We start from the raw sequence: 11,611 nt of genomic DNA on the forward strand, positions 1-11,611 counted from the left end.
CACGCTCCCGTCTATTTATTGGCTAATGTATTCCGTTTGGCTGACATACACTGTATATAAAATAATAAAGTCTAGTCAACCCCCTTATTTAAATAAGTTATTTACCACTCTCTCTCTCGCATTTACACAATACTCGTAATGTTGGAAGTTTTAGGATACCTCAACATAGAACATGTAACTTCCACAAGTCATTTTCGGTTGTCGGAGTTACAATGTGGAGTAACTTGCCAAATAATATTAAAGATTCGTCACTTAATAAATTTTACACCAAGGTTAAGCAAATTCTTTTCGACTCCCAACGAGATGCCTAGTAGTATGTTTAATATAAACTGCAAAATCAACTAAGGCCAAAGATAAGCTGGCCTCCTGTTCAATCTTTCTTTTGTAGTTCTCTTTTGTCTATTCTTGTTGCCTTCCGTTGCATGCCAGCCAAATTGCTTTGCCATTTTTTGTTTCTACCCTTTTCAGTTTTAGTTTTATTCTTTTTTGGGTTAATTAGGAAATTTTGTAAAGTATGATAGTTTGTAATGTCATTTTCTTGTTAAGGCCTGTTTCACGCAAATTGCGCTATCGGTTTTATATAATCGCGACGTAGTTTCTTTTACCAAAAATTGTCAATTTTTTTTTCTCATGTATTTATATTTATAACTATTTTTTTTTGGTAATAAACTTTTGACTTTGACTTTTATATAAGTTATTATAAAAACACGTTTTTTCAGCATACAACTGTCACGGCAGCTGGCAAGAAGATGGGATATCGTACGTAATAGCTACCCCTACAGTTAACACAAACATAAGAAAATCTCATCCCGATAATTCGTTGAGGTACTGCTTCATGTTTCAACTATCCAATCAACCGCAGGAAGCTGTTATTGAAGGCGGTCTGGGCAAGAGTGCTGGCCCACCCATTATGAAAATGTCCAGGATTTCTGAGAGCTGCCACAGGAATATTAAACCGGGATTCGGTGGTAGTTGGGCCTTGAATTTCACCATTGACGGTACTTGCGATCACTCAGCCTCAGATTCAAATGCGGTACTGATCCCCGCCATTTTATTGGTCGTCCTGTCCTTGTCGATCACGGTAGTTTTAAGATGATGAAAGACGGCCATTTTGCACACTCTTAGCAACTATTAAATCGGCTTGCTAAGGGTACTGGCGGCGTTTATAACGGTCTTTTATGTTTCCTTTGTTGTGTTTGGTTCTTTTTAGTTATGGCAGTATTCCATAATAATATTATAGTCAATTTAATTTGTTTAAGTCGAAAAAACAAGCATACAAAAGATGATATTTGTGATTCAGAGTTGTTGGCTTTTAATATTAAACGTGTAACTATTTATTTGTATACAAGGGGTTTGATATAGTTTCATATAAGTATATGAAACTCTTTGTTAGGTTAAGCAATGTATATTTTAAGAAATTATCGAGCAAAGCGGGTGAGCTATTTTAAGAACACCGGTAGCTATTTTAGATAGGGATATAATTGCTGATGATTAGTTCACCTAGTATACAGGGTGTGCCAAAAATTAAGGGTTTTTTTTTGGCACATTTTGACTGAACCAAACTGTAAAGAGATGTTTATTTGATTTGGCAATTGCGGCCCTGCAAGGTAGTACTTTAGAAGCATAGTAACTATTTAAGCTTGAATGTTAAATGGGTGTTTAATTATTGGGTGTACAGGGTTGTTAAAAAAATAAATTCAATCTGCAAAAGTTACAGAATCACATCACTTTTCAATATTGGCTTCATTAGAAAACAAGACAAAGGTAAAGAAGTTTGGACTATCTGCAAAACTTAAAAAGACATTTATAAACAACTAATATAAAGATAGTATTCGTATAGGGAATATATCTGATTTGAGAGCTCATGGTCTGCATCAATCTGCATAGGGATAATTAAACCCTCAACAATTTGAAAATTCATTTATTTTATTAATCTGACCCCTGAAATACCAGCATATAGGAAAAATTAATCAGATATGTTAACCGATTGCGATGTGATCCACTAACGTTCTTGGAATGGGACAAGTACAAGTTTCTGATATAAAATTTGCCTAAAATATCAGGATCTACGAAATTTTTTAAATTTGAAAAAAACTACACGTAAAGTTTGCTTCTCCTAATGGGAGTATTTAAAAGCTCAATTCCCTCATGAATCTACATAATAAAGCGATAAAGGTACGAATGTCTATCATTAAAATAATTACGAAATTTTATGGATAAATTAAGCGCCCCAGATTTCACCATATTTTATTAACATTAACTGAGTTCGGATTGGGCTATAAATAGATACATTTTATTTAATTAATTAAGTAATCCATTTGCATATTGTTCATACAATATTTAAATGAGAGCGAGAAAATCAGCTCGGTTTATTCTCTTTCATTTGCCGAGGATGGACGTCGATCTTTTTCTTTTTTAATGTCCTTAGTAGCCTGATATAAAAGGCGAGTGTTATTGGGAATTTACTTGAATTAATATGATGTCATGAACAAATTCAAATAGGGAATGTATATTATTTGAAAGCTCATGTCCCTCATCAATCTGCATAGCAATGTGTAAATCCTCCAAAATTATAAAATTCATTTATTTTATTAACACGTTGAGTACTAACAATGCTTTAACCAGTTCTATATTGCGGTACCGCAGCTGATAACTTGACAAAGGATTGACATATTAGCATGAAACTAGGAATTAATAATGTGACCTTGAGCCACTTTAGTGGCCACTGGTCTATTTTGAAAAAATGTAAGTCTGAGGTACCAATGGCCACTATATTGGCCATAAATAAACTTAGACTTTTTATATATTTAATAACACAAAAATATATTTTAAGCAGTTTTTTTTTTAATATAGGAATACAAAAACTAAGCAAATACAAATTTTGTTAGATATTTTAACATTATTTTGTGTGCCATATCTTGAAACAAGGATGAATGCATAATCCTGGACTTATATCACACTTGGGGCAGTGATATCTAGTCCTTTTTCTCATGTTATTTTTAGAACATTGTTGACAACGTTTAGAGGGCGTTGAATTTTGGTTTTCTTTCGGTATAGATTCTAAATAATGGAACGAATTTGTATCAGAATCCACTTCAGCTGCGGCACGTTTTTCTGCTTTTTCATTCACTTTAACACCAATTAGGCTTTTAATAATTAGTTCCCTGAAGGGCAAAAATTTATATTTGGGATGAATCAACTTCTTGTATAGATAATAGGCATTCCATACAGAAACATCTAATAAATGAAAAAAAATCTTGCGGTACCATCTAATGGTTTTTCTTGGAGTTGAATAATAGCTCATCATTTGATCTGAGCGATCAATTCTGCTCATATGCTTTTTATAACTTAGTACACATGCTGGTTTTTTCTTTGCTACTCCGCACTTTGTTAGAATCTCCTCCATTGCATGTTTGTGCACACTGCTTATCATACGCACATCACGTCTATTTTTCTATTTTGTCACAACTACTTTCCCTTTTCTTCTCCATACAGCTTTGCCGTTTTTTAGCTTACTCTTAAGAAGATTCCTAGGATTTCCTGTGCGCTGTTCCCTTAAAGTTCCGACAACATATATTTTACGACGTAACAGTTTTTCAGCTAACGGAACACTATTATAAAAATTGTCTAGATAAACAATGTAACCTTTATCAAGATAGTCTTTCAACAGTTCGAATACTACAGCTTCAGTGTGGGTTGCTTCTTCTGCTATGATAGTTCCTTTTCCTGTGTACACTATTATATTTAGAACAAATCCATCATGAGTTGTAAGTTCATACAGTTTAATACCATATTTGTGTCGTTTGTTGGAAATATATTGACGGAATGCCAAACGCCCCGCCATAATATCATTGATTCATCTATGGATAAATGCTGATCAGGGCATACAGCATTTTTAATGTTTTCTAAAATATTTTCCAAAATGTTTTTGATTTTGTGAAGTTTATCATTAGTGTCAACAGTGTCGTGATTCACGAATCTGAGCATTCTTAAAATTTGTTGAAAGCGAGATCTACCATTGTTTTTCCAAAGATTGGGTGATAAGATATCGAATCTTGACTCCATTGCTTGAACAGGGCGGGAAATTTGACTGTGCCACCTAACAGACACAAACCAAGGAATTTTTTTAAATCGACAATCGTCAAGTTCTTCCAGGTCTCTCGACGCTCTTTCCTTGTTCGAGGCTTAGCATAAAAAAAAATAATTGCTCGGCGATTAGTCTCTGTGACAACCGTTTCCATGATATCATCATTAAAAAAAATTTCAATATTTTATAGGCGCAGAATCTTTCGGTAAATTTATATTGAAAGCAGGTTGTCCGTCAAAATCAACTTCATGGTCAAAGTCGGTATCTTCCCACCCTGGATCTGCCTCAATGACTTGATTAGGATTTCTTTTATTCTCAGCAAGTTCAGCCTCACTTTCACTGGCATCTGGTATCATGCCGCTGTTAGAAGAATAATCCTCTTCGTCGTCAGAAACAACTTGATCCCCTTCTGAAGAGTAATTTTTATCTGCCACTGAATCATCATTTAAAAAGGGGTCTTCGATGCTCACACTATCATGAGAACGGTTTGCTAATTCTTCAAGTTCATCCTATCTAAGAGGCCTTTTTCTGTCACGTTTTTCAACACATATACCGCTGGGGCTGTAATAAATATTACCATGTAAAAAAGTAGCAAGATAACATACCCGTTTTATACATTTATTACACACTGACATAAATACAAACTTACAATTGAAGCTATTATAAACTGGTGAAAACAATAAATTTAATTTTATTTAATGCATTAAAACACCAGACGCCGACCGCATGAAAAAAATGAGCAAAATATTAAAAATTTGTGTCTCCGAATATTTGAGGTTATGGGGTAACAAAACAATTAACAATACAATAATTAAGTTATTTTGTTAAAATCATTGTAAATCGTACTCACCCTGGTTCATTTTTATCACCCATATTAATTTAACAGTTTTTCAGTCAAAAACAACTTAAACCAAACAAAATACCTATTCAGCACGTGGTAAACAAACGACTAATTTACATAATACCTCTACGTACTATATGGCCAATATAGTGGCCATAGTGGTGGAGATATTTTCCCACTCCTTTCTGTGTACCACCCAACTAAACGCAACCTTCTATTTTGTACTGCAGAAATTTACTATTCATATACTAAAATTTTGTGGCCACTATAGTGGCCGATCGTATTCAACGTGTTAATCTGACTAACGTCATATAGGAAAAATTAAGCAGGTATGTTAACTGATTGTGATGTGATCTACTAACGTACCTGGAATATGACAAGTAAGAGTTTCTGGTATAAAATTTGGCAAAAATACAAGCAAAGTCTATATATTTGATACCAGATTCTATAAGATGCTTTTAAATCTGAGAAAAATCATAAACCACTTAAAGTTTCCTATTCCTATAGGGGGTACTTAAAAGCTCCTGTCCCTGATGAATCTACATAATAATCCCGAAAGTCAAAGCTAATGTTTTAATCAATAGTAACGTTCCTGAAAAGCGATAAGGATACGAATGTTTGTCATTAAAATAATTGCGAAATTTTATGGTAAATTAAGCCCATAATACTCCACAGATTTCACCATATTTTATTAACATAAACGAGTTTAAATGAACCTATAAATAAATATATTTTATTTTGTTAATAAGTAGTTCATTTGCAAATTGTTCGTACAATATTCAAATCAAAGAGAACTTGAATTGAATGTGATTGAGAACGAATGAGTCCTTAGTAGTCTGATATACAAAGGAGTGTTATAATAATATAATTGAGAATTTACTTGGGTTACAGGTAAAAATTTGCTATAGTTTAACCGAACCTGCATGTCTTTTTAGGACCATATATGGACTGCTATTACACCTAAAAATTACCAACATTTATATTTCAAGTGGTTTTCGCTGGGATTTTCTTATAAGATACTTTCAAAATCTAAATAAATTGACATTCTTAAAATGGCCTGCAAATATCATAAATGCATGTAATTGTCAAATTTATCATTTCTTTTATACCGCTATATTTTAAAAGTATCTTATAAAAAAAAGTGTCATATTGTGATATCCTGTAGTAATACACGCATACAACGAATCTTTATCTCAAAAATCATATATTTCCAATAATAAGAAATGGTTTAAGGAATATTTTTAAAAAACAGGGTCCAAAAGAAAGTACTGCTTTGCAGGTACGGCATGTCTTTTAACTTGTCTAACCTTTAGATGTAAAAGGTCTGTTTTTGTTTTAAAGGGGTAGTTTTTGACAAAAACACGGTTGCGAGGAAAGTCTTTAATAGATTTAAGGTTGCATCAGTTAATAATTAGTGTTTTTTTTTCTTCGGTGGTGGCTGGCTAAGTTAATTTAAGGGAGAAGGAGACAAACAGGGTCTCGCGATCTTCTTGTCAAAAATAACCCGAGAAATTGCTGATTTTTGTTGGTACGCTGAGGCTAAGAATAAATTCTGTGATTTAGACAAAGCAGCCGGTTAAAAAAAAAATGTGGTAGAGAAAGAAAGTCATAGCTGCTAGGTTGCTATGTTAATGTACAGGTAGAACAGAGAGAAAAAAAAAGAGTTGATGGTTATACTTGAGTAAAGTGGTTTTATTTGCAAAAGCCAGGATAAGTGTTAAATTTCTTAAATTTAATTTAAAGAATCTAGGTATTATTTTTATATATTAAACTGGGCGATCGTCCTATTACGGTCCTGCGTGTCATTTAAGGACAGTACCGACCCAAATGTATATTAAAAATCTATATTATTATGTAAATTAAACATCTTTAGCTATCTTAATGTGATTTTTGTAAATGAGTTGAAACACTTAGTAAAATAGGCCGTTATGGCCAACGAGGCACAGTAATTTTTAAACTATTTAACTAGTAAGACATAATATGATATTTTAACAATGATTTTATTTGTATATTAAATGTAAATAATGTGTTATAATTATTGAATGTTTCAACCATTATTATATAACTAATACTAACACTTTTTGTAAAATATATTATAATGTATAAAGACTGTATGCCGATTTAATTTTTAGTTTTCATGTTTGAGTTCAGGCAGCTTGAAAAGTTTTTACGAACCTGATTTAATAAGAACCCATTTGTTCCTGTAAAAGGCTCGTAGCCTTAAGTAGCGTGTTTTTAATTTAAATTATTATTTTGTAATATATTTTTAAGCTTTTAAATGAACGTATACGTCTGTGGGCTTTTGAATATTTATAGGGCGTTCTATTTTTTTGTTTTCGTTGTTATTTCACTCAAACTTTTGCAATTCTCAATAGTGTGTCCGACTTTTTGCTTATCACGTATTAAGGGTTATAATTCTTATATTTTGACTATGAAAATAAAGAGTAAAACATTTTTAATGCTGTTTTATTTTGTGCTTGTTGTCTTTATTGTTACTGCCTTATAAAGTAAAAGCGAAAAAAAAAAAAGGGCGAAAAAAAAGGTTTTTTTTCGATCTCTAGTTTGTTTTGTTGGCTCACCATGAACAGTCGTTTTTTTTGCGGCATCATAAAAGTTTTGCAGATCTTGCTGTTTCCGTGTATTAGCGATAAAATAATTATTTTTTTATTCAAACTTTGTGCATTTGTGACAGTTCAAACATCATAGTTTACAATAGTTTTTAGGTAAGTTTGTTTTTTAACATAGAAATATTTTTTTAGAATATTATAAGATTAGGTTATGAGGGTCACTAATATGGAATTTTTTGAGCCGAAGAGTGCTTGTTTTGTGGTGGAAAGTTTTTGGAAAGCAAAAAATCCGAGAAACAGTGGATACAGTGCAAATCCTGCAACTCATGGTGTCATTTGCAATGTCCCTCATATGTATCTGGCATTTATATTTGCGATTTCTGCTAATAGATTTAGTATTTAGTTTAGTTTTCTAAGTATTCCATATTTGTGACCCTATTTTTAAAAAAGGGAAATATTAATATTTTAGTTTTTTTATTACGATTTTTGAAACGTTTTTATTTTTTACAAATACATGTTATAATATCTTAATATAACATGTTTTTTAATTACTTTTAATATTTTTGTGTTAAAAAAATAAAAAAGTTCTTATAATTTTGCAGTTTTAAAAAAAGTATTCCATATTTGTCGCCCTTACTCTACGTTCTTTTCATGTAATATTTATGCTGGTTATAATAGTGGTATTATCTAAATATGCAGACTGTATATAAAAATTTGGTATGCCAAAATAGACTTAAACAAAAAACAACGTATTAAACACTTGAAGACCACAGGGAAAAAACGTGCAAAGTCACTATTAATTGAATTTGAGAAAATAAAATTTTAAATTTGAAAACGTTATAAATTTTTTAATAATTTTCTTAAAATTTTGATTTTGGAAACAATTATTATACCGTATACTAGCTTTTTAAATTATGTAATGAAATTAAAAAATATCAATTAGTTTTTTAAATTTTATTACAAAACCAACCAAAGTACAAAAAAAACAGGAAAAAAACGTGCAAAGTCACTTTGTTTTAAATGTTACCGTATTTACTATATTGGTGTTTAGCGCTTATTTTTTGTTGTTTTAATGGGCTTTTCTCTTCTGTTCATTTTAGGGATTTTCTTTGCGGGTAGTACAGGAAGATTGTCGTAAAAGCAAAATGTGCTCTCGTCACAAAATTTTTTCAGTTGCTGTAGATCTTTGTATTTTTCTCTTGAAATAGGAATTTTACCTAAAAAAATATTTTATTAACAAAAACACTATTATTTAAAGGAATTACAAAACAAACTTACCATTATAAGCTCGTGGTGGATAGTGAAACTCCTTTTCAGATAAAGGTGGGCCTCGTATGGGTTTGGTTTAGTTACGATGGAAGTAGTCCAAGATCCATTATAGGATTCACGATGAAGAATCATTCTTAGATGATTCACAGTGACTTCCAACTCTCTTATTGGTCGACTCAAAAACGGACACTTCTTTACATACAAAGGAGACAAAAATGCACTCCAGTCTCTTATAAGGCTGTCGCTAACTTCTTCTATTTTATAAGGTGTTGGTTTAACTCTAGCTTCCTTGAAAACCCGAACCCAGTCTGAAGGTAGTTCGGTCTTGGATTTGCAGTTAATTATACCCATATTTTTGTCACACTCCATAAATGAGTGGACCCTAATCGGAAATACAACTTTGATAGTTTGAAACCTTTTTTGGTGGAGCAGGTAGTGCAAATAGCGAAATACTGTAAAGTTCTTATTTTGTCCTCCACAAGAGTCGCAAAAAATTATTAAAATCTTAACGCTACTAGGAAGATGATGAGTAACATAATCTTCTAAAAAAGAACATACCTCATTAGAACCCTTCTTAGCTACTTCTTCTGAATAGGTATAAAATACTGAATCAGCATCCGAAAGTCTACGGATGTTAAAAGAATAAAAAGATAATTGACGCTTATAATAGACGTCATTAGTCGTTATGTTCGGGACTGGTAAGTTTTTTTGGTAGTCCATGGCCACCGCTTCTATCTCTATTGATTTCCTACTTTGAAGTCGAGCTTGTCTCTTCCTAGCATAAAAGGCTTCTGTTTTTTTCTTATGAAGTTCTTTCTCTAATGTAAGCTTTCTTATTTTGCGATTTAGGTTAATTAAATTAACTCTTTAATATATAATTAATTAACTCTTTTATTTTCAAAGTGATGTTTTGGGTAAGCCTTAAATTTAGCGACTTTAATCTAGCATTGAATTCATCGCACTTGGAACAGGTGTCAGAGTGGGGATATCCAAAACTGATATTAAAATCAGTCGAAAAAATAGTTCTGTAAGTTTCGTAAGACACATATTTATCTGGATGTTTTAATTTATACATTGAGTGCATTTTGCGAATGTTCAAATCTTCAGGTAAGTAAATTTTCTTTGACTTTTTATTGCTATAATGACTAGATGTACCCTTAAACGAACGAATATGAGAAATAACACAGTTTTTTATATCTTCTTTAAGTGCACGATGTTTATGGGATTGTTTCCCCCTGTTGTCCTTAGGAGCTTTTTTTTTAATTATTATATATATATTTTTTATATTTAATAATCATGTAGTAGATACTTGACAAATATACCTTTATAAAATATTTATTAACTTTAGTATAAAAGGGACGATTTAATATGTGATCAAATCTGTGATTGTTCCAAATTTTTTTAAATTGTCAATAGTTAAATATTTTTACATAGAAATGGTTCTTATCACCGTTAATAAACGATTATTATTATTATTATTATTATTATTATTATTATTATTATTATTATTATTATTATTATTATTATTAAAGTTCCAGAGATACAAGTAAAATAATAATTCAATAATTAATTGTGCTAACTTGCTTTCGTTGTTGTCGTGTTTTCATTAATATACCACCAAACCCAAAATCCGACAGCTAATTTACAATTTTTATGCAATAGGTACTGCTAAACTGTATTTTTTCTAGACCTATTTTGAGATATACGTGAGTGGTTATATAGAGGATATGACTAAGTGTTTCCTTCATCCATAGAAGACAAAACTCGTATTCAAGTAAATACAAGTCACATACATACATAAATTCAAATAAATAAGTTTTCTACAAATGCTTAGGTCAATCGCAGTATTACATTGTCTAGTTATGCCGATTCATTAATTTAAAATGTTTTTATAAATAAACAGAATAATTAAAAAATCAAGCAATATTTCCGAGAATGCTATCATATGGTATAGGGGTCTAGTACGGGTCAAATTGCATCTAATAAATTAATAAGTTTATAATACAGAGTGAATGCAATAAGTTCACAGCTGTTCTTGAAGCAGAAGTAAACTCTAGTCTAGTAGTTTATTTTTTATTATAATTGGTTAAAATATTCAAAAGAAAAACATGTAAGATGTAAGTTTTTTTTCCTTTGAAAAAATATTAAACTAGACTAAACACTTCGTCCCATTTCGTTTAACGCCGCAATTACTATTAAGATTAAGAAAGAATTTATGGACAAGCCAAACAAGAGTAATTCGATACTTGAGGTTCGATCTCATAAACATCCAGTCTAAGAGCCCTGAGATCCAAACTTTGCTTAAAAGATCTTTTTAAAACGTATTCGACTTTTGAAGTGAAACTAGCGTGCATGAATATTATTTGTTTTAAGTGCTTGTGCCCTATTTTGGATTATTTTTATACTGGTGAGTTTTCTCACGGAGCATAACCGATTTTCATTATTTTTTTATTTCCTATTTTTATTGTTCTTGCTATTAACATTTCAACATTTTATTTTTAATATATGTGTTTTACAAGATAATAATAATAATATTTGACATAAAACATTTAATACATGTTTAATCTACATCAAATATTAACAGATAATTCATTTAATAAATGCAGAGTGCCTAAAGCTACATATCATCTTTTTCCTTTTACGTAAAATGGCCATGTACCGTAGATTTATTTACCAAGAAGTTGCTTATTGTGGAGTGATTAAGCCACAGAGCAATCTTTCTGTATTGTGGAGTGTTTGAGCCACTTACAGATTTGTATGTTGCAAACTACGTTTTCCTGTACTATTTATAGTATGGAACTATACCTTTCCAAATATTCTATTTTACCTGTTTAAGCAGTTAATAGC

At 31.1% G+C, this 11,611-nt stretch overlaps 2 protein-coding genes across 2 annotated transcripts in view; one reads left to right on the forward strand and one right to left on the reverse strand.

Moving 5' to 3' along the window:
• Positions 1-7,382, forward strand: part of LOC126750580 (uncharacterized) — a 43,776-nt gene extending 36,394 nt beyond the window's left edge. The window contains exon 12 of the mRNA XM_050460228.1: positions 720-7,382. Coding sequence (XP_050316185.1) covers positions 720-1,096 — 377 coding nt within the window. The 3' untranslated portion in view covers positions 1,097-7,382. The remainder of the gene's footprint in view (positions 1-719) is intronic.
• LOC126747676 (zinc finger protein 142-like) overlaps positions 1-11,611 on the reverse strand; it is an 86,356-nt gene that overhangs the window by 26,118 nt on the left and 48,627 nt on the right. The gene's annotated exons all lie outside the window — the stretch shown is intronic.

Source organism: Anthonomus grandis, chromosome 2 (assembly GCF_022605725.1).
Source record: "Anthonomus grandis grandis chromosome 2, icAntGran1.3, whole genome shotgun sequence".
Taxonomy (NCBI): domain Eukaryota; kingdom Metazoa; phylum Arthropoda; class Insecta; order Coleoptera; family Curculionidae; genus Anthonomus; species Anthonomus grandis.